Source organism: Bombina bombina, chromosome 11 (assembly GCF_027579735.1).
Source record: "Bombina bombina isolate aBomBom1 chromosome 11, aBomBom1.pri, whole genome shotgun sequence".
Classification (NCBI taxonomy): Eukaryota; Metazoa; Chordata; class Amphibia; order Anura; family Bombinatoridae; genus Bombina; species Bombina bombina.
The window spans coordinates 161976380-162000744 of record NC_069509.1 but is presented as its reverse complement, the minus strand read 5'-3'; the positions used below and the strand labels follow the sequence as shown (position 1 = coordinate 162000744).

At 38.5% G+C, this 24365-nt stretch overlaps 1 protein-coding gene across 1 annotated transcript in view; it reads right to left on the bottom strand.

The window, feature by feature from the left end:
* PDXDC1 (pyridoxal dependent decarboxylase domain containing 1) overlaps positions 1-24365 on the bottom strand; it is a 95863-nt gene that overhangs the window by 5293 nt on the left and 66205 nt on the right. The window contains 7 exon segments of the mRNA XM_053694738.1: positions 5494-5615; positions 8546-8664; positions 10313-10484; positions 12714-12819; positions 13323-13378; positions 14031-14094; positions 23970-24020. Coding sequence (XP_053550713.1) covers positions 5494-5615; positions 8546-8664; positions 10313-10484; positions 12714-12819; positions 13323-13378; positions 14031-14094; positions 23970-24020 — 690 coding nt within the window.

Sequence of the window (24365 nt, the reverse complement as noted above, 5' to 3'; positions counted from 1 at the left end):
CTCAGAAAACCCACGTCTTGATAAAATCAAGCGTTCAATTTCCAAGCAGTCAGCTTCAGAGAAGTTAGATTTTGAGGTTTGAAAGGACCCTGTATCAGAAGGTCCTGTTTCAGAGGTAGAGACCAAGGTGGACAGGCAGGTGCTATTAGAATCACTGATGCTCTCTCCTGTTTGATTCTGGCAATCAATCGAGGAAGCATCGGGAAGGGTGGAAACACGTAAGCCATCCTGAAATCCCAAGGTGCTGTCAGGGCATCTATCAGGACTGCTCCTGGATCCCTGGATCTGGACCCGTAACGAGGAAGCTTGGCGTTCTGTCGAGACGCCATGAGATCTATCTCTGGTTTGCCCCAACGTCGAAGTATTTGGGCGAAGACCTCCGGATGAAGTTCCCACTCCCCCGGATGAAAAGTCTGACGACTTAAGAAATCCGCCTCCCAGTTCTCCACTCCCGGGATGTGGATTGCTGACAGGTGGCAAGAGTGAGACTCTGCCCAGCGAATTATCTTTGATACTTCCATCATTGCTAGGGAGCTTCTTGTCCCTCCCTGATGGTTGATGTAAGCTACAGTCGTGATGTTGTCCGACTGAAACCTGATGAACCCCCGAGTTGTCAACTGGGGCCAAGCCAGGAGTGCATTGAGAACTGCTCTCAATTCCAGAATGTTTATTGGCAGGAGACTCTCCTCCTGACTCCATTGTCCCTGAGCCTTCAGAGAATTCCAGACGGCACCCCAACCTAGAAGGCTGGCGTCTGTTGTTACAATTGTCCAGTCTGGTCTGCTGAATGGCATCCCCCTGGACAGATGTGGCCGAGAAAGCCACCATAGAAGAGAATTTCTGGTCTCTTGATCCAGATTCAGAGAAGGGGACAAGTCTGAGTAATCCCCATTCCACTGACTTAGCATGCACAGTTGCAGTGGTCTGAGGTGTAAGCGTGCAAAGGGTACTATGTCCATTGCCGCTACCATTAAGCCGATTACCTCCATGCATTGAGCCACTGACGGGTGTTGAATGGAATGAAGGGTGCGGCAAGCACTTTGAAGTCTTGTTAACCTGTCCTCTGTCAGGTAAATCTTCATTTCTACAGAATCTATAAGAGTCCCCAGGAAGGGAACTCTTGTGAGTGGAACGAGTGAACTTTTCTTTTCGTTCACCTTCCATCCATGTGACCTTAGAAATGCCAGTACTAACTCTGTATGAAACTTGGCAGTTTGAAAGCTTGAAACTTGTATCAGAATGTCGTCTAGGTATGGAGCTACCGAGATTCCCCGCGGTCTTAGTACCGCCAGAAGAGCACCCAGAACCTTTGTGAAGATTCTTGGAGCTGTAGCCAATCCGAATGGAAGAGCCACAAACTGGTAATGCCTGTCTAGGAAGGCAAACCTTAGGTACCGGTAATGATCTTTGTGAATCGGTATGTGAAGGTAAGCATCTTTTAAATCTACAGTGGTCATGTACTGACCCTCTTGGATCATAGGTAAAATTGTCCGAATAGTCTCCATCTTGAACGATGGAACTCTTAGGAATTTGTTTAGGATCTTTAAGTCCAGAATTGGTCTGAAAGTTCCCTCTTTTTTGGGAACCACAAACAGATTTGAGTAAAACCCTTGTCCCTGTTCCGACCGTGGAACTGGATGGATTACTCCCATTAACAAGAGCTCTTGTACGCAGCGTAGAAACGCCTCTTTCTTTGTCTGGATTGTTGACAACCTTGACAGATGAAATCTCTCTCTTGGAGGAGAGTATTTGAAGTCCAGAAGGTATCCCTGAGATATTATCTCTAGCGCCCAGGGATCCTGGACATCTCTTGCCCAAGTCTGGGCGAAGAGAGAAAGTCTGCCCCCCACTAGATCCGATCCCGGATCGGGGGCCCTCAATTCATGCTGTTTTAGGGGCAGCAGCAGGTTTCCTGGCCTGCTTGCCCTTGTTCCAAGACTGGTTAGGTCTCCAGTTTTGTCTGTAGCGAGCAACAGATCCTTCTTGCTTTGGGGCAGAGGAAGTTGATGCTGCTCCTGCTTTGAAATTCCGAAAGGAACGAAAATTAGACTGTTTGGCCTTAGGTTTGGCCCTGTCTTGAGGCAGGGCGTGGCCTTTACCTCCTGTAATGTCAGCGATAATTTCTTTCAACCCGGGCCCGAATAAGGTCTGCCCTTTGAAAGGTATGTTAAGTAATTTAGATTTAGAAGTAACATCAGCTGACCAGGATTTTAGCCACAGCGCCCTGCGTGCCTGAATGGCGAATCCTGAATTCTTAGCCGTAAGTTTAGTTAAATGTATTACGGCCTCCGAAATGAATGAATTAGCTAGTTTAAGGACTCTAAGCCTGTCCGTAATGTCGTCCAGAGTAGCTTCCAGAGACTCAATCCAGAATGCCGCTGCAGCCGTGACCGGCGCAATGCATGCAAGGGGTTGCAATATAAAACCTTGTTGAACAAACATTTTCTTAAGGTAACCCTCTAATTTTTTATCCATTGGATCTGAAAAAGCACAGCTATCCTCCACCGGGATAGTGGTACGCTTAGCTAAAGTAGAAACTGCTCCCTCCACCTTAGGGACCGTTTGCCATAAGTCCCGTGTGGTGGCGTCTATTGGAAACATTTTTCTAAATATCGGAGGGGGTGAGAACGGCACACCGGGTCTATCCCACTCCTTAGTAACAATTTCAGTAAGTCTCTTAGGTATAGGAAAAACATCAGTACTCGCCGGTACCGCAAAATATTTATCCAACCTACACATTTTCTCTGGTATTGCAACTGTGTTACAATCATTCAGAGCCGCTAACACCTCCCCTAGTAATACACAGAGGTTTTCCAGCTTAAATTTAAAATTTGAAATATCTGAATCCAGTCTATTTGGATCAGAGCCGTCACCCACAGAATGAAGTTCTCCGTCCTCATGTTCTGCCACCTGTGACGCAGTGTCTGACATGGCCCTAATATTATCAGCGCACTCTGTTCTCACCCCAGAGTGATCACGCTTGCCTCTTAGTTCTGGTAATTTAGCCAAAACTTCAGTCATAACAGTGGCCATATCCTGTAAAGTTATCTGTAATGGCCGCCCAGCTGTACTGGGCGCCACCATATTGCGCACCTCCCGAGCGGGAGATGCAGGTACTGACACGTGAGGCGAGTTAGTCGGCATAACTCTCCCCTCGTTGTTTGGTGAAATTTGCTCAATTTGTACAGATTGACTTTTATTTAAAGTAGCATCAATACAGTTAGTACATAAATTTCTATTGGGCTCCACTTTGGCATTGCAACAAATGACACAGGTATCTTCCTCTGAATCAGACATGTTTAACACACTAGCAAATAAACTTGCAACTTGGAATACAATTCTATTAGAATATTATTAAAAACGTACTGTGCCTTTAAGAAGCACAGAAAATTTATGACAGTTGAAAATTAATAAATTGAAACAGTTATAGCCTCAATCCTTGTAAACAACACAACTTTAGCAAAGGTTTGATCCCATTAGCAGAAGACAACTAATTCTGAAAGCAGAAAAAAAAAATTACAGAATAAACGTTTTTTTATCTCAGTCAACTATAATCTCACAGCTCTGCTGAGAGAAATTACCTCCCTCAAAACAAGTTTTGAAGACCCCTGAGTTCTGTAGGGATGAACCGGATCATGCAGGAAATACAATGAGCTGCTGACTGAAATTTCTGATGCGTAGCAAAAGCGCCAAAAAACAGCCCCTCCCCCTCACACACAGCAGTGAGAGAGAACAGAAACTGTCAGAAAAAAGATCAAGCAACTGCCAAGTGGAAAAATAGTGCCCAAACATTTATTCACTCAGTACCTCAGCAATGAAAACGATTTTACATTCCAGCAAAAACGTTAAACATAATTTCTTAGTTATTAAAAAGTTTTATGTACTTCTTACAGTGTAATTCCAGTGAAGTACCATTCCCCAGAATACTGAAGTGTAAAGTATACATACATGACATTATATCGGTATGGCAGGATTTTCTCATCAATTCCATTGTCAGAAAATAAAAGCTGCTACATACCTCTATGCAGATTCATCTGCCCGCTGTCCCCTGATCTGAAGTTTACCTCTCCTCAGATGGCCGAGAAACAGCAATATGATCTTAACTACTCCGGCTAAAATCATAGTAAAACTCTGGTAGATTCTTTTTCAAACTCTGCCAGAGAGGTAATAACACACTCCGGTGCTATTTTAAAATAACAAACTCTTGATTGAAGATATAAAACTAAGTATAATCACCATAGTCCTCTCACACATCCTATCTAGTCGTTGGGTGCAAGAGAATGACTGGGAGTGACGTAGAGGGGAGGAGCTATATGCAGCTCTGCTGGGTGAATCCTCTTGCACTTCCTGTTGGGGAGGAGTAATATCCCAGAAGTAATGATGACCCGTGGACTGATCACACTTAACAGAAGAAATATTGTTGCCTGAAACACATTATTTCTCCATGTTAAGCTCTACACCGACCTGTGACTTCTCTATCCCTGTTGACGGCATCACCATTTCCCCGTCACCCCAAGTCCGCTGCCTCGTAGTTACACTTGACTCAAATCTATCCTTCACCCCCCATATCCCATTGCTTTCTACATCCTGCCGCAACCATCTACGCAACATTTCCAAGATTCAACCTTTTCTGTGCGCTAACACCACAAAGCAAATAATCCACTCCCTTGTTATTTCCCGACTTGACTACTGCAATAAACTACTTACTGGCCTTCCTCTTTCCCGCCTCTCCCCTCTTCAATCCATCCTAAATGCCTCTGCCAGGCTGATCCACCTTTCCTGTCGCTCTGTATCTGCTGCACCTCTCTGCGAGTCCCTTCATTGGCTCCCCATACACAGCAGAATTAAATTCAAAATTCTCACCCTTGCATACAAAGCGCTCACCAACACCGCCCCCCTCTACCTATCCTCTCTAATCAACAAGTATACTCCAGCCCGCCCACTAAGATCCAACAATGACCTGCTCCTTGCATCCGCAACTATCACCTCCTCTCATGCTAGACTGCAGGACTTCTGTCGTGCAGCACCTACCCTCTGGAACACTCTCCCTCGTGCTGTCAGGCTTTGCCCAAATCTTTCTTCCTTTAAATGCTCTCTGAAGACTTTTCTGTTCAGGGAAGCCTACCACCCAACTCAATAATATTCCTTTTACCTAACAACATTTCCCTCCTCTAACTCTGCATTAACATCTTTCTCAATCTTGCAGTCCTCAACTCCTGTTTCTCAACCTCCTACCCTTCTAGATTGTAAGTTCCCACGGGAATAGGGCTTCATAAATAAAGTATAATAATAATAATAAAATTATTTAAAAGCTATTTAAACTGAAGCCAAACACAGTATCAGCCGTGTACTTCCTACTAATGTTCACTGACTGATAAAGAAAACCCTAAAAACTCTGTACAAAAAACATGAGGCATTTTGCTTTTTATTCATATATTTTTATTATCTAGACTGAAACAAACTGTGTGAGAGGATATTTTATTTAAATTTTACCTTTGAACTTTCCTCAATGTCTCTGCCCATTGTTGCAATGGTCTCTACAAGCTCCGAGACATCTACGTCATCTGTCGCCATACCTATATAGATGCAGTTCTTCTCTCCCCCAAACTCAGGTCCTGTAATAAACAGGCTTTTAATCCGGATAGAAATATGGCAGCGGCCCATGACTAATAATCATTTATTATCCTTTCAATACATATTATGATTTTATCAATTCAATTATGTGTGTAAATGTGCAAAATAATGGCTAATTTATTCACAAATTATATAAAAACATTTACATTGTTTATGCGCTTATGTTTCACTCTGATGTTGAAAGTTATATGAAGGTTTCTTAAACATCCCATCTGGATCTATACCCAGTCACTGCAATGCTCTTTGTTATTTTTAGTTCAGATTTACCATAAAGTTCCTATACATAAGTACTTAAAGTGCCAGTAAAATATGTAGCTTTTAAAAATCTTTCCAATTTACTTCTATTATCAAATGTGCTTAATTATCTTGGTATCTTTTGCTGAATATTAAACTTGGGAGCTTAGGAGTGTGCACGTGTCTTTTTACAGTCTATGGCTGCATAACATTGCAAACACTACTGCCAGATGGCTAAAAAGACGTGCATGCTCTCATCTCACACTTGATTACTCTTTAACAAAGGATCCCAAGAGAATTAAGCAAAATTGATAACAAAAAGTAAATTGGAAAGGTGTTTAAAACTCCAAGGTATTTCCAATTGATTTACATTTAATTTCAACTTAAATGTTCCTTAAAAATGTCTCCCATTATTTTATGTATTTATAACACATTACATCATTTTAAAACATATCACACATTGAGATATCTTGCTTTCTCTTTTCAATGCGACAAAAAGTGAATATACCTGTGATCATTGACATACAAGTTAGAAAACCTGTGATCATTGAAAAAAATAAAAAAATAAATTGATTTCCAACTAGCCTAATTGCATGGACATGGTTATAAAATGACCTGTGAACACCAGAACTTTCTCAGTTTTGAACCTTTGTCTATTTAAATGTCTGCATCATGGCTCCACATGGAAAAGAATTGCCAAAGGAAGTAAAAATATCCGAATGTGAGACTTCACAAAGATGAAAAAAGGATATAGCAAGATCAGTGACAAACAAAACATCTGTTGAAACACAGTTGCAGTAGTAATCAGGAGGTATAGAATGATCCATAGTATCACTAATTAGAGTAGCAGTGGCCATCCTCCTAAAATGACGCCACAAACGGTGGGATACTTACGCAATCTAGCTCTAAATAACATATAATGGGCGAGTGCTTCAGACTTGGCTCAGGGGTTATTAATGGAATCAGAGTTGCTGTCACCCTTGCTTGTTCTTCTGCACAAAACTGCAAGATTAAACTTTGCTAAAGAACATGAAAAGAAGCCTGATGAATGCATGTTTGGTACGAACCTGGCCAAGACTACAACAGTGAGTGCATAGTCCCATAAGTGAAGCACGAAGGTGGGAGTGTGGTGATATGGGGCTGCATGAGTGCACAAAGTGTTGGGAAGATGACATTTATAGATGGCACCATAAATGCTTGTGGCTATACCAAAATACTGGCTGATAAGATGACTCCCAGTCTCCAGAAGCTGGGCAGACGAGGAATATTCCAGCATGACAATGATCTAAAGCACACTGCCAAAATTATGAAAAAAGTGAAAACTATGACCTGGCCAAGAATGTTGCCTGAATTGAATCTAATAGAAAACCTTTAGGGGTATATTTAGCAATGTGCGAGCGGACATGATACGAAGAAGCGTATCATGTCCGCTGCACATCAATAAATACCGTCAGCATACGCTGTCGGCATTTATCATTGCACCAGCAGTTCTTGTGAACGGCTTGTTGTCAGGGTGCCAGGAATCAGACTGAGACGAGAAGTGCAAAAATAATCACACCTTTATTAATTGCAAAAAATAATAAAAAGTCCACAAGTCAAATAACAAGCCAGGAATCAAAACCAGAGCTGGTAGTCAGACGAGCCGAGTCAGGAGCCAAAGCGAGTAGTCAGACGAGCCGAAATCAGGAACAAGGAAAACAGCAGAGTCAGGAACAAGCCAGGGATCTGGAATCAGGAGGGACGTCAGACAGCCAGGTAATACACAGGAGCTCTCACAAACAGGTCTGAGACAACGCAAGGGCAAAGCATACTGAACAGAGGCCCTTTAAATAATAAATGATGACATCACAATTCTGAGACTGCATCCTGTATCACACGGATGATGTACACCAGTCTGGCCATAAAAGGAAGTGCTGGAAATGAGCAGCATCACACAGTATGCACCAAGTCAGCAAGAGAGGTTAGTAAAATGGATGCCAGCAGCACATGGCAAACAAAACAGGGAAAAAACCCTGACATTTGTGCAATGCCGCCCCCTGCAGAGTCGTGGCCAATCAGCCGCTAGCAGGGGGTGTCAATCAACCCAATCGGGTTGATTTCTGTCCGCCGCCTCAGAGCAGGTGGACAAGTTATGGAGCAGCAGTCTTTAGGCCGCTGCTTTATAACGTTTGTTTCCGGCGAGCCTGAAGGCTCTGCGGAAACAAGGGGCCTCAAGCTCCAAATGGAGCTTAATAAATATGCTCTTAAGTCTATTTTAGAGAGAAAGATAGAGCAACACAATCCCTCCAGCAAAGAGCAGATGAAACAAATTATCTCTGAAGAATGGCAGAACATCTCTCTAGAAATTTGTGCAACACAGGTATTTTCTATTCCGATGAGGATTGAGTCTGTTATCAAACATATGGTGGACATACGAAGTATTAAATAAAAATAAAAGTTTTGAATCTCAGTAATGAAAGGTGTACTGTCTTTGTTTTAGTGAGCTTGGTATCCACTGCTGAAAGGAGTACATTTGATAATGAAAATATATTTTAAGTTTTTGTTTTTTTTAAATTGTACGTTCTAAATCGTGAAGTTTTTTTTTTTTTAGTTCTCTGTCCCTTTAAGGAATAATAAAAATGCCCTTTAAATTAACAACATTTATAATAAAACCTGTATGAGGTGGCAGATTTGTTACCTGAAGTGAAGGAAAGGTCTGATTCCAGCTCATTTAGTTTCTTTAGTAGTGATGTATTGATTTTTTCTAGCTCTGCTTCTTGTTTCCCCTCGTCTAGTTCTTCGCTGATATGCTCGTACCTAAGGCAAATAAATGTAATACAGGAAACTGAGGACGTGCGCTAAATGTCCGAGCTAGCAAGCTGAATGGGTTTAGTATCAACGGACTGCCATTGCATATATGAAATAAAAACTCCTGGATTGGTTGAAAATTCGATTAGACAACCTTAACGATTGTATTGATTTATAAAACAGAAAATGCTTACAAATTATAATAATGTTCACTTTGCATTTCAGCCAGAGCATGTGACATTATGGTTAATTTATTATGCACAAAACACATAAAACAAATAAATGTGCTTTATTAACGCCTTCGCTACTGGGAATTTCAGAGAATCCTGCTCTGTTTCCATATGCAGACGATTTCTGGAGCTCAGGAACAGAAGCTCTCGGCTGACACTGAGGCTGCTGTAGCTTCCAGAAGCTGGAACGTGTATATATACGTTATGCGGTATGATGGGCAAAGTACCGCATGACATATATATATGCATCTGTTTGGGTCAAGGAGTAAAATGGACAATAAAGTCAAAATTAAACTTTCATGATTCAAATAGAACATAAAATTATTATTTTTTTCTTATTTATTTCTATTATCGAATTTGCTTCAATCTCTTGTTATCCTTTGTGGCAACGCATACCTGGGTAGGCTTGGGAGCAGCAATGCACAACTTGGAGCTAGCTGCTGATTGGTGGCTGCACATATATGTCTCTTGTCACTAGCTCACTTGATGTTTTCAGCTAGCTCCCATTGCTGTTCCTTCAACAAAGGATACCAATGTAGCATATCTGATAATAGAAGCAAATTGGAAAGTTGTTTAAAATTGTCTCTGAATCATGAAAGAAAAAAATGGTTTGTTTATTACAATGTGTTTTTGGTAAAAATTCCCTTAACGAAGATACACAATTAAATAACTAGTTAAGTGTTTTTATAATACTGTATGGTCTATAGCAAATGTGCATCAAGGGCCAGGGAACCCCAACTTTTATTTCATGATTCCGATAGAACATACAACTTTAAACAACTTTCCTATTGACATCGATTACCAAATTTGTTTCATTCTCTTCTTATCCTTTGTTGAAGGAACAGCATTGTACTACCAGCAGTTAGCTGAACACATCTATTTAGCCAATCACAAGAGACAAATGTGTGCAGGCACCAATCAGCAGCAGCTCTCACTAGTGTAGGATATGTGCATATTATTTTTCAACAAGGGATACCAAGAGAACAAAGCACATTTGAAAATAGAAGTAAATTTAAAAGTTTCTTAAAATGACCTGCTCTATCTGAATCATGCACGTTTAATTTTGACTTTCCTATCCCTTTAATTTCAGTATACAACTGCTGATGTCTTGTATATGCTACATTCTTAAACACCAGTATGAGCCATTTTATTTAGCACATCTGAAACTGAGCCAGTGTTTAGTTTCTATAACAATAATACCTAGAACCAGTACTAGAAATTACAAATAAATATTCACAAAATATTAAAAGAACATAAAAAGTATTATTATTTACATAGTATCAGTTCAAGGTGAAATATATTATATTTGTATACCTATTTTTTTCATACCAGTTCTAGAACAAATAGGTGAGATGACTGTTCTGTAAAGTTGGTTAAAAAAAGAAAACTAACGCAGACTTTAATATTCTTTTGTGTTTGTTTTTTACCTTAAAACTCCAAGTCCAGCCCAACTGTAGTCCGTAATATACGAGAGTCCTGCTATCCTCTCCACCTCTTGTTTAAATTCATCCTTCAGCTGCAGTGTGTTCTGAATGACGGGGATCTTTGTCTCAATGTTTGCGATCAACTGGTCAATGTCTTCAAAGTTGGTTCCTAGAACTGTCAGCAAAAATGTGTGTGTGACAATACATCAAACCGCACTGCAGGAGACTTAAAGGGACAGTCTACTCCAAAATTGTTACTGTTTAAAAATTACACCTCTATTAATCATTCCCTAGCTTTGCAGAACCAATATTGTTATATTAATATACTTTATAATTTCTGCTTGCAGGCTGCCTTTATCTCAGTCTATTTAAGCTTTTCACAGCAAGAGAGATAGTTAATGTGTGCCATATAGAAAACACTGTGCTCACTCTAGTGGAGTTACAAATGAGACCGCACTGATTGGCTAAAATGCAAGTCGTAAAAAGCCCTGAGATAAGGGGGATGTCTGCAGAGGCTTAGATACAAGGTAATAACAGAGGTAAAAACTACATTAATAGAACAGTGTTGGTTATGCAAAACTGGGGAATGGGTAATAAAGGGATTATCTATCTTTTTTTTTAAAATAATCACAATTTTGGAGTAGACTGTCCCTTTAACTCAAAGACTGGAGATAAACCTCTAGCTAACTAATGTTAGTAGAGGGCTATTCTAGAGTGGTACCACAGCTATTTTGTAATTGTACAAATATGTTCATAAAGTTTTGTTCTGATGTTTGACATTTTGAGATTAATAAAGTAAAAATGTAAAGTGACCTCTTCGTTTTGAGGATATTTCTGTTTTCTGCAAAAAAAAGGGGAAACTGTGCAGTCTTTAAGGGGCATGGTAGTCAAACTAATGTACATCTTTTTCATGGTATTCTTTGAAATTAGGTCCTTTCCATAAGAACATAACTAGGTAGTTTCAGGAGTATGACTTTTGATTTCTTGTCACCATTAAAGGCACAGTAAACACCTTGTAATTACAATACATTTCTGTTGTGTTGCTATAGAATAACATACCAGCCAGGTCTAAATGTTTTTAAAACAAATTAATATGCTTTTTATTGCAAATGTTTATCAATAGCCAAACTCCATAGACCATTTGCCTTGTTTGGAGCAGCCACACAAGTCTCACTGTTGTCATAATATTAGAATGAAAATGCTTTGTTTTGCAGTTGTTATCAGTTAATCGCAATTAGGGACATATATGTAGCAGGGTTAACCATGACAAGGGTGCATTATAAGTTCTGAGAACTAGAAAATCTTTAATTTTGAATTGTATACCACTTACTTATGGACGCAATATATATACACGTACACACAGCTGGAAATTTCCACTCCTCCACTATATGGCTACAGTGATTGCAAAAATGTTATACATTTAGTAACATATTTATAGAAATAACGAGGAAGAGGTACTTTTTATAATATAAATAAATTAGATTTTTTTTTATCTACACAACAGTTTAAATTTGACTTCTATTGCCTTTTAATAAAGATGATCTGAGGATCACAGTGACTGACGTTTGACATGTTGTAACTAAAAGGAACGGAGTTATAGGACATTATTTTCAGAACGGACTCAATAAATACATAAATATACATGAATGCATATGGTTTACATTGTCACTACTTCACTAATCCTGGACTAGTAAGTATCTAGTACAAAATGTCTCCAAGATGCTCAGTTTTCTTATTCTCAAAAAAAATAAGAATTATTATTACAAAATAAAGTATCACTCCAAGTAATAAGTTCTAATAACCGATTAAATAATGAGTCAGGAATAACAGTGAATTTTGTTGAGTATGTTAAAGGGATACTAAACCTAAAAAAATGTATTTCATGATTTAGATAGAGCAAGTATTTTAAGCAACTTTCTAATTTACTCCTATTATCAATTTGGCTTCGTTCTTTTGGTATCTTTATTTGAAAAAGCAGAAATGTAGGCTTAGGAGCCAACCCATTTTTGGTTCAGCACCTGGGTAGTGCTTACTGATTAGTAGCTACATTTACCCACCAATCAGGAAGTGCTACCGAGGCTCTGAACCAAAAATGGGCCCGCTCTTAAACTTACATTCTTTTCAAATAAAGATAGCAAGAGAACGAAGAAAAATGATAATAGGAGTAAATTAGAAATTTGCTTAAAATTCCCTACTCTATCTGAATCATAAAATAAAAAATTTGGGTTAAGTATCCCTTTAACACATTTCCTGTATAAGCGGTTTAGCAGGAGTGGTTAATTTGTATGCATTATTCCAAAGAGAAGAAAATTTGCACCGATTAATGTTTGATTAAACCAATATTTATAATAATCATTTTCTCTATTGATCATTAAAGTTGCAAAACCAGTAAACGTAAACTTACCTGCAGATGTCATTAGTGGGTTAAAGCAAACACAAGTGCCTTCATCTTCCAGCTCTACCACATCCACACCACTTGCAGGAACTAATATAGCCAGCTGTTCTCCAAGCTGCAAACAAACATTATGTCAGCTTAGTGTTACTGTGTCACAAAGATAATGACCAACAATTTCACCTTAGGTCAGGGCTTGACAAACCCAGGTGCCGAGGAACCACTGGCGCCTTACAATTAGACCCTGGCACCCTGGTTTAAAGTCCCCAAGAAATCTGTGGGTGCCACCCACTGCACCCAAAATTTATCTTAGTACAGCTGGATCCTTTCAAGGCAGCGGAGAAATACAAATCAATCTTTTATTGGGTAATTATTATTATAAAGTATGTATAATTATTATTACTATTATAGAAAGTGTGTGTGCATTTTATATTGTTGTTGTTTTTATATTATAGCGATTAAAAGGTGAACCTCAATTTACAGGGGTTATCATTTAAGAGGGTCAGGCCCTAGGTTATCATGAGCGTTAGCAGCCGATAACATTTCGTAAATCTGATTATTAATCTTCACGTCTATGTAAGACTGCAATCAACAGAAAAAACCTGCATGCAGCACACTTACCCACTGATTCATAGCGTCAGCTTCTCTTTCAACTGTGGTCAAGTTAAGAGTTGAATCTAAAAGATACATTAAAAACATTACAAACCAATAGAGAGTAAAAATAAAAAAGTAAAAAACTAGCATGCAAAACCTGGCCGAAGACTGTTCTATTTCTTATATGACCTAGGATAAAATTTACCATATAACAATCATGGAGCAGTGACCTACATGATCAAATTTATAAAAGTGGAAAGAGACATTAAACTTCTTGGATTTTTTTTTTGTTGCATTTAAAAAAATAAAAAATAATTTTAATAACATATTCCTGTTCTGAAAAAAAACAAACACATTTTTGTTTTTATACTTGAGGGGTGTAACTCTCCATCAATGGGAGTTTTCATTATTTTGCAAGAAAACAAGTTAGTTGGTTGCTGTTTTTTTTAACATAATCTGTATATTTTTATGTTTACTTTGATTTAACATAATTGTTTTTACCAAATGGGCAATGTTTAATATCCCTTTAAAGGTATATGAAACCCAAATTTCTTCTATTAACATTGCTACGAACATTCTGGTTAATTACAGCTCAACTCCAAATGCGCCTCAAATGTAAGTTGTATTAAAGGCACATTCTCATTGAATATCGTTCCCAGATAACTAAGTGGTTAACCCCCTTTAACAATGCTGAAAGCAAAATTAGAGTTTTGAAATGGGAAAAAAAATTCTAACCTGATTTTGATCCTTCATAACTGAATTTGAACACAACCACTGGTGAGCTGTCCTCATTTTCAACCTTGAAAAGATTAACAAAGAAAAGGTTAATAGCACACAAGAAAAACATAAAATGCACATGACAATACATTTATGCCTTCCTGAGATATAATATACAACCTTTCAATTATTTCTAAGCAAGTTTAGATTGAATTTACTGATAAATACAAACTTTGTGGTGCAGGGTCCATTATTTCCTGTTGCAGCCCCACAAGGGGACTGGGGTCTCTTCAGGAAGGCGTATATAGGGGTCCATTTAACAGCCGAAGTGATAAGGGTGCACATCTCCACCCCTGTCCGTCCGGAATCGCGGCTAGTGCGCAACAAAACGCTGATCTTATTTATCACTGTACAAGCCACTGGCAGGGACATTTGAGAAACACCACTTTAGAGTTGGTGTAGTAAGTTAAATGGAGCCCATAGCCTGATGTCCTAAATCTTCTAGAGTAAGTTGACATGGCTTACTGTCCAGAGAAACAGAAATTCAGTTTCTTGCCCATGCACAGAGGAGGCAGAATGCAACGTAAGTTCTCAGCATGTCTGCTTCCTTATGTCACTACAGGTAGTGGCTACCACTGACAATTTCTAAGTGTTCATTTTGCAAGAAAACAAGTAAGTTGTTTGTGATTTTTTATCACAATCTTTTTAAGTTTGCTTTGATTTAACATTATTTGTTACTAGAGGAGCGCTGTTACATAGTCCTTTAAATACTACTGTGCTAAAGCTTCATAAAACTACATTGTATAGTCCATTACGGAAGTGCAAGGGGATTAACTTTGTCAATCAGATTAGCCATTTAAACATTTTATGAACCCATTACTACCCTGTAAAACATTCCCCTTCCCGCCAAAAAAAATCCTCCCCTTGCCAAAAAAAATCCTCCCCTTGCAGCAAACATAACATAGCAAGCAGCTGCCCACGTTTTCATTACATCTATGTATCCAGAGTTTTATTAAATCATTTTAATATAGGCTTATCCCTATTAAAGAGCAGAATACAAAGGGACATCATTATTCTTGGAGTTAACAATCTGAAAACACTGACTGGATTAAAGGAATAATTTACCCAAATGCTAAATCATTTGAAAGTGATGCAGCACATCTGTAAAGAGGAAGATATTTTAGCATACGACTAACAAGTCCTTGTAATGTATTCTTTATTATTTCTAATATAAACAGTGAAAACAAGGAATCAAGTCTATCTTAATTCAGATGAGTGGTGAGAAATATTAAAGGGATATGAAACCCAAGTTTTTTTTCTTCCATGATTCAGATAGAGCATCAATTTTAAGCAACTTTCTAATTTACTCCCATTATCAATTTTTCTTCTCTCTCTTGGTATCTTTATTTGAAAACGCAGGAATGTAAGCTTAGAAGCCGGCCTATTTTTGGTTCAGCACCTGGGTAGCTAAATGTAGCCACCAACCAGCAAGCGCTACCCAGGTGCTGAACCAAAAATGGGCCGGCTTACATTCCTGCTTTTTAAAATAAAGATACCAAGAGAACGCAGAAAACTGATAATAGGAGTGAATTAAAAGGTTGCTTAAAATTGCTGCTCTATCTGAATCATGAAAGAAAAAAATCCCTTTAACCCCTTGAGTGCTAACGACGGCTCTGAGCCGCTGCAGAGTTTCTCACTCAGGTGCTAACGGCGGCTCAGAGCTGTCACTAGCACTCTCCTGCCTTGAGGGAGATCTGGGGGCTCCCACCCGCTCCTACCCCGGCGATCGAGCCTGTATAATGACAGGCATTGCCGTGGCTTCACGTTTTGCGTGGTGACGTCACGTGTAATGACATTAAAAAAAAGACAATGGACATTATAGAGAAGGGGGCATGCTGCTTAGAAGCCTGTATCTCAGGCATCTAAGCAGCTACAGACCCGCAAGACCCACCGTTGGAAAGATAATCGCCTAACCTTTCCAACGGTATAAGTCTTGGGGATCTGAAAAGAAAAGAAAAAAAAGTTAAAAAGAAATATTTAAAAAAAAAACATAATTTATGTAAGAACTTACCTGATAAATTCATTTCTTTCATATTAGCAAGAGTCCATGAGCTAGTGACGTATGGGATATACATTCCTACCAGGAGGGGCAAAGTTTCCCAAACCTCAAAATGCCTATAAATACACCCCTCACCACACCCACAATTCAGTTTAACGAATAGCCAAGAAGTGGGGTGATAAAAAAGTGCGAAAGCATATAAAATAAGGAATTGGAATAATTGTGCTTTATACAAAATCATAACCATCACAAAAAAAGGGCGGGCCTCATGGACTCTTGCTAATATGAAAGAAATGAATTTATCAGGTAAGTTCTTACATAAATTATGTTTTCTTTCATGTAATTAGCAAGAGTCCATGAGCTAGTGACGTATGGGATAATGACTACCCAAGATGTGGATCTTTCCACACAAGAGTCACTAGAGAGGGAGGGATAAAATAAAGACAGCCAATTCCTGCTGAAAATAATCCACACCCAAAATAAAGTTTAACGAAAAACATAAGCAGAAGATTCAAACTGAAACCGCTGCCTGAAGTACTTTTCTACCAAAAACTGCTTCAGAAGAAGAAAATACATCAAAATGGTAGAATTTAGTAAAAGTATGCAAAGAGGACCAAGTTGCTGCTTTGCAGATCTGGTCAACCGAAGCTTCATTCCTAAACGCCCAGGAAGTAGATACTGACCTAGTAGAATGAGCTGTAATTCTCTGAGGCGGAATTTTACCCGACTCAACATAGGCAAGATGAATTAAAGATTTCAACCAAGATGCCAAAGAAATGGCAGAAGCTTTCTGGCCTTTCCTAGAACCGGAAAAGATAACAAATAGACTAGAAGTCTTACGAAAAGATTTCGTAGCTTCAACATAATATTTCAAAGCTCTAACAACATCCAAAGAATGCAACGATTTCTCCTTAGAATTCTTAGGATTAGGACATAATGAAGGAACCACAATTTCTCTACTAATGTTGTTGGAATTCACAACTTTAGGTAAAAATTCAAAAGAAGTTCGCAACACCGCCTTATCCTGATGAAAAATCAGAAAAGGAGACTCACAAGAAAGAGCAGATAATTCAGAAACTCTTCTAGCAGAAGAGATGGCCAAAAGGAACAAAACTTTCCAAGAAAGTAATTTAATGTCCAAAGAATGCATAGGTTCAAACGGAGGAGCTTGAAGAGCTCCCAGAACCAAATTCAAACTCCAAGGAGGAGAAATTGACTTAATGACAGGTTTTATACGAACCAAAGCTTGTACAAAACAATGAATATCAGGAAGAATAGCAATCTTTCTGTGAAAAAGAACAGAAAGAGCAGAGATTTGTCCTTTCAAAGAACTTGCGGACAAACCCTTATCTAAACCATCCTGAAGAAACTGTAAAATTCTCGGTATTCTAAAAGAATGCCAAGAAAAATGATGAGAAAGACACCAAGAAATATAAGTCTTCCAGACTCTATAATATATCTCTCGAGATACAGATTTACGAGCCTGTAACATAGTATTAATCACGGAGTCAGAGAAACCTCTTTGACCAAGAATCAAGCGTTCAATCTCCATACCTTTAAATTTAAGGATTTCAGATCCTGATGGAAAAAAGGGCCTTGTGACAGAAGGTCTGGTCTTAACGGAAGAGTCCACGGTTGGCAAGAGGCCATCCGGACAAGATCCGCATACCAAAACCTGTGAGGCCATGCCGGAGCTACCAGCAGAACAAACGAGCATTCCTTCAGAATCTTGGAGATTACTCTTGGAAGAAGAACTAGAGGCGGAAAGATATAGGCAGGATGATACTTCCAAGGAAGTGATAATGCATCCACTGCCTCCGCCTGAGGATCCCGGGATCTGGACAGATACCTGGGAAGTTTCTTGTTTAGATGGGACGCCATCAGATCTATTTCTGGAAGTTCCCACATTTGAACAATCTGAAGAAATACCTCTGGGTGAAGAGACCATTCGCCCGGATGCAACGTTTGGCGACTGAGATAATCCGCTTCCCAATTGTGTACACCTGGGATATGAACCGCAGAGATTAGACAGGAGCTGGATTCCGCCCAAACCAAGATTCGAGATACTTCTTTCATAGCCAGAGGACTGTGAGTCCCTCCTTGATGATTGATGTATGCCACAGTTGTGACATTGTCTGTCTGAAAACAAATGAACGATTCTCTCTTCAGAAGAGGCCAAAACTGAAGAGCTCTGAAAATTGCACGGAGTTCCAAAATATTGATCGGTAATCTCACCTCCTGAGATTCCCAAACTCCTTGTGCCGTCAGAGATCCCCACACAGCTCCCCAACCTGTGAGACTTGCATCTGTTGAAATTACAGTCCAGGTCGGAAGCACAAAAGAAGCCCCCTGAATTAAACGATGGTGATCTGTCCACCATGTTAGAGAGTGTCGAACAATCGGTTTTAAAGATATTAATTGAGATATCTTCGTGTAATCCTTGCACCATTGCTTCAGCATACAGAGCTGAAGAGGTCGCATGTGAAAACGAGCAAAGGGGATCGCGTCCGATGCAGCAGTCATAAGACCTAGAATTTCCATGCATAAGGCTACCGAAGGGAATGATTGTGACTGAAGGTTTCGACAAGCTGTAATCAACTTTAGACGTCTCTTGTCTGTTAAAGACAGAGTCATGGACACTGAATCCATCTGGAAACCCAGAAAGGTTACCCTTGTCTGAGGAATCAAAGAACTTTTTGGTAAATTGATCCTCCAACCATGATCTTGAAGAAACAACACAAGTCGATTCGTATGAGATTCTGCTAAATGTAAAGACTGAGCAAGTACCAAGATATCGTCCAAATAAGGAAATACCACAATACCCTGTTCTCTGATTACAGACAGCAGGGCACCGAGAACCTTTGTAAAAATTCTTGGAGCTGTAGCTAGGCCAAACGGCAGAGCCACAAATTGGTAATGCTTGTCCAGAAACGAGAATCTCAGGAACTGATAATGATCTGGATGAATCGGAATATGCAGATATGCATCCTGTAAATCTATCGTGGACATATAATTCCCTTGCTGAACAAAAGGTAAGATAGTCCTTACAGTTACCATCTTGAACGTTGGTATCCTTACATAACGATTCAATATTTTTAGATCCAGAACTGGTCTGAAAGAATTCTCCTTCTTTGGTACAATGAAGAGATTTGAATAAAACCCCATCCCCTGTTCCGGAACTGGAACTGGCATAATTACTCCAGTCAACTCTAGATCTGAAACACATTTCAGAAATGCTTGAGCTTTTACTGGATTTACTGGGACACGGGAAAGAAAAAATCTCTTTGCAGGAGGTCTCAACTTGAAACCAATTCTGTACCCTTCTGAAACAATGCTCTGAATCCAAAGATTGTGAACAGAATTGATCCAAATTTCCTTGAAAAAACGTAACCTGCCCCCTACCAGCTGAGCTGGAATGAGGGCCGCACCTTCATGTGGACTTAGAAGCAGGCTTTGCCTTTCTAGCAGGCTTGGATTTATTCCAGACTGGAGATGGTCTCCAAACTGAAACTGCTCCTGAGGATGAAGGATCAGGCTTTTGTTCTTTGTTGAAACGAAAGGAACGAAAACGATTATTAGCCCTGTTTTTACCTTTAGATTTTTTATCCTGTGGTAAAAAAGTTCCTTTCCCACCAGTAACAGTTGAAATAATGGAATCCAACTGAGAACCAAATAATTTGTTACCCTGGAAAGAAATGGAAAGTAAAGTTGATTTAGAAGCCATATCAGCATTCCAAGTTTTAAGCCATAAAGCTCTTCTAGCTAAAATAGCTAGAGACATAAACCTGACATCAACTCTGATAATATCAAAAATGGCATCACAGATAAAATTATTAGCATGCTGAAGAAGAATAATAATATCATGAGAATCACGATGTGTTACTTGTTGCGCTAAAGTTTCCAACCAAAAAGTTGAAGCTGCAGCAACATCAGCCAAAGATATAGCAGGTCTAAGAAGATTACCTGAACACAGATAAGCTTTTCTTAGAAAGGACTCAATTTTCCTATCTAGAGGATCCTTAAACGAAGTACCATCTGACGTAGGAATAGTAGTACGTTTAGCAAGGGTAGAAATAGCCCCATCAACTTTAGGGATCTTGTCCCAAAATTCTAATCTGTCAGACGGCACAGGATATAATTGCTTAAAACGTTTAGAAGGAGTAAATGAATTACCCAAATTATCCCATTCTTTGGAAATTACTGCAGAAATAGCATTAGGAACAGGAAAAACTTCTGGAATAACCACAGGAGCTTTAAATACCTTATCTAAACGTTTAGAATTAGTATCAAGAGGACCAGAATCCTCTATTTCTAAAGCAATTAGAACTTCTTTAAGTAAAGAACGAATAAATTCCATTTTAAATAAATATGAAGATTTATCAGCATCAACCTCAGAGACAGAATCCTCTGAACCAGAGGAGTCATCAGAATCAGAATGATGATGTTCATTTAAAAATTCATCTGTAGGGAGAGAAGTTTTAAAAGATTTTTTACGTTTACTAGAAGGAGAAATAACAGACATAGCCTTCTTTATGGATTCAGAAACAAAATCTCTTATATTATCAGGAACATTCTGCACCTTAGATGTTGAGGGAACTGCAACAGGCAATGGTACTTTACTAAAGGAAATATTATCTGCTTTAACAAGTTTGTCATGACAATCAATACAAACAACAGCTGGAGAAATAGCTACCAAAAGTTTACAGCAGATACACTTAGCTTTGGTAGATTCAGCACTTGACAGCGATTTTCCTGTAGTATCTTCTGGCTCAGATGCAACGTGAGACATCTTGCAATATGTAAGAGAAAAAACAACATATAAAGCAAAATTGATCAAATTCCTTAAATGACAGTTTCAGGAATGGGAAAGAATGCCAAAGAACAAGCTTCTAGCAACCAGAAGCAATAAAAAATGAGACTTAAATAATGTGGAGACAAAAGTGACGCCCATATTTTTTCGCGCCAAATAAGACGCCCACATTATTTGGCGCCTAAATGCTTTTTGGCGCCAAAAATGACGCCACATCCGGAACGCCGACATCTTTGGCGCGAAATAACGTCAAAGAATGACGCAACTTCCGGCGACACGTATGACGCCGGAAACGGAAATAGAATTTTTGCGCCAAAAAAGTCCGCGCCAAGAATGACGCAATAAAATGAAGCATTTTCAGCCCCCGCGAGCCTAACAGCCCACAGGGAAAAAGTCAAATTTTAAGGTAAGAAAAAATGGTCAAATCAAAATGCATTATCCCAAATATGAAACTGACTGTCTGAAAATAAGGAAAGTTGAACATTCTGAGTCAAGGCAAATAAATGTTTGAATACATATATTTAGAACTTTATAAACAAAGTGCCCAACCATAGCTTGGAGTGTCACAGAAAATAAGACTTACTTACCCCAGGACACTCATCTACATGTAGCAGATAGCCAAACCAGTACTGAAACGAGAATCAGCAGAGGTAATGGTATATATAAGAGTATATCGTCGATCTGCAAAGGGAGGTAAGAGATGAATCTCTACGACCGATAACAGAGAACCTATGAAATAGACCCCTTAGAAGGAGATCACTGCATTCAAATAGGCAATACTCTCCTCACATCCCTCTGACATTCACTGCACGCTGAGAGGAAAACCAGGCTCCAACTTGCTGCGGAGCGCATATCAACGTAGAATCTAGCACAAACTTACTTCACCACCTCCATCGGAGGCAAAGTTTGTAAAACTGAATTGTGGGTGTGGTGAGGGGTGTATTTATAGGCATTTTGAGGTTTGGGAAACTTTGCCCCTCCTGGTAGGAATGTATATCCCATACGTCACTAGCTCATGGACTCTTGCTAATTACATGAAAGAAATGTAAAATTAAAAAACCCTCAAATGTGCTTAGCACCCAGGTGGGAAAGTGCTTAGCACTCAAAGGGTTAATCATGACTCTATGCTATATATTCCAGTGCTTTTCAGGCATGGAGAATTTATGCTTTGTACCATTTCCCTGTAAAATGCTGCTAAGGTTTAAGGGACTGTGGCTGATGAACAAATATTAAATAATAAAATACACATTTTTTTGTGCTTTTCTGACAAACACTGGCACGTTTGTACTCATTTGTAAGGATATGGAATTTCTCACATGCAAAATTCAGGATGTACAAACATGTTTTTATACATTGAGGTCCCTTTAAAGCAATTTTGATACAAACTGTACATCAAGTCGAAAAGAGTCCAGTACTTAACAGGACAGTCTGGCATTTCAATAGGACATCAAGTAATATGTATACAAAAGGGGACAGGTCTAATTGGGCATGTGTGACAGGTGCTATTAAGTCATCTGATGGAGTTATCGGAGGTCCAATATGGTCAGTTAACCAATGGGAGCTGCTGGGCTATGGGGTCTGATCTGATTACCGAATAAGACCCCACCTATTGCTTTTCCCCAATCACTGGCAAACTCTGTACACTAAAAATTCATGTCAATCATAACATTTCTTGTTTTGTTATTAGATAGAAATGTTCAAACTTAGCATCCTCCCCCCAGGTTTAATATCCAAATGCATGGCTTAGTTATTCTGCTTACTCTTTCTTCCTTTGACTCACTTCAGATCCCAAGTATTTTATTTATATTTAAAAAAACAAAGCAACAAAAGAAAATGCACTCTCCACACTTATAAATCCTTAAAATATAAAACAAAAAAAGCCACAGCAGATGGGCGCTGATGCTCATAAAATAAACTGCAATCTTCCATTTGTTAAGACGCATGTAAATGGATGACCACAGGAAGACAGGTTAGGAGAGTGTAAGCATGTGGGGATATTTTGTGAGTCATCAAATGTAGTTTCCTTTCCAGATGGACTGATAGGCTGAGCTCCAAATGTATCAGAGTTCATATCTGTCTAAGATCAATACTCTGAATGAAAAACACAGAGCTTCTATTTAATCCTGCACCTAGGATGTTATGTCATCTCAAGAGCACGTTCATTGTAGAAGTCTGTCAATAAATGAAATTTGTCTGCCTGGCTTTAGCATCTTCAAACAAATTTCTGGGTCAGCCATTTACAGGAATACAAATACCACTGCTTAGGACATAAATAATAGCGAACATGACAGCGAGGCAGAATAAAAGGGATATTTTTAATGCAGCAATACTTGTTTTTTTCTGTTAATTCCAACATCTACATCACATAATTTGTCTATTGTTATAGCTTCCCTTTAACAACTTGATATCATATTTACAGTTATGTTTTCAAGCATTCTAAGTAGCCAAACCGTGCCTAAATTAAAAAAAATAAGTTAAAGGGACAGTAAAGTCATAATTAGACATTCATGATTTAGACAGAGCATATAATTTTAAACAACTTTCCAATTTACTTCTATTATTTAATTTGCTTCCTTCTCTTGTTATCCTTTGCTGAAAGGTTTATCTAGGTGAGTTCAAAAGCACCAAATAACCTAGGTTCTAGCTGCTGATTGGTGGCTGCATATATATATATATATATATATATATATATATATATATATATATATATATATATATATATATAAAATACACACACCGATTGTTCAGCTACAAACCAGAAGTGCATTGCTGCTTCTTCAATAAATGATACCAAGAGAATGAAGCAAATTTGATAATAGAAGTAAAAATGGTATGTTCTATCTAAATCATGGAAGAAATTATTTGGGTTTAATGTTCCTTAAAATAAAATGGATGACAGATACAAAATATACTATAGAAAAATAAATAATTTAGAGAATTCATTTTTTATAACTGTAATTTTTTCCTTTTGTTTTATTTTACTGGTGGCCAAAATAATATAATTAATGAAATGATTTATCCGAAGGAAATTCCAACTCTATTTTACCTACGTTAAATATCACATCTTAACTGTCAACATATACTGTACCGAAGTTTTAATAGTGTTCAGCTTCTTTAAATTTTCCAGCAGCCTCTGACTCTGTTAAAAAAAAACAAAAGTTATTTCACATGAATTTCTGTGTTTAACAAAATTAACATTTCTTTTAATTGTTAATTTAATTTTTATTTTAAAAGTATATGTTTGTAGAAATCACACATGGTATTTACAGGGGTTGTTGCTCATCATTTTATATAAATGCAAAGTGGATTTTACTGTAAAACAGTGTGTAGTAGTGATATTTAGGATACCAAGTGGTTAAACCATTTAGTCTCAAAATAAGTCCCTGTTTTCATAGAAAATACAACAAAAAATTTAAATTAATCACACCGGAAAGAATGAAGCAAGATGCCAACCCTCCATCCCCTGAAAAATGCTTAAATTCTC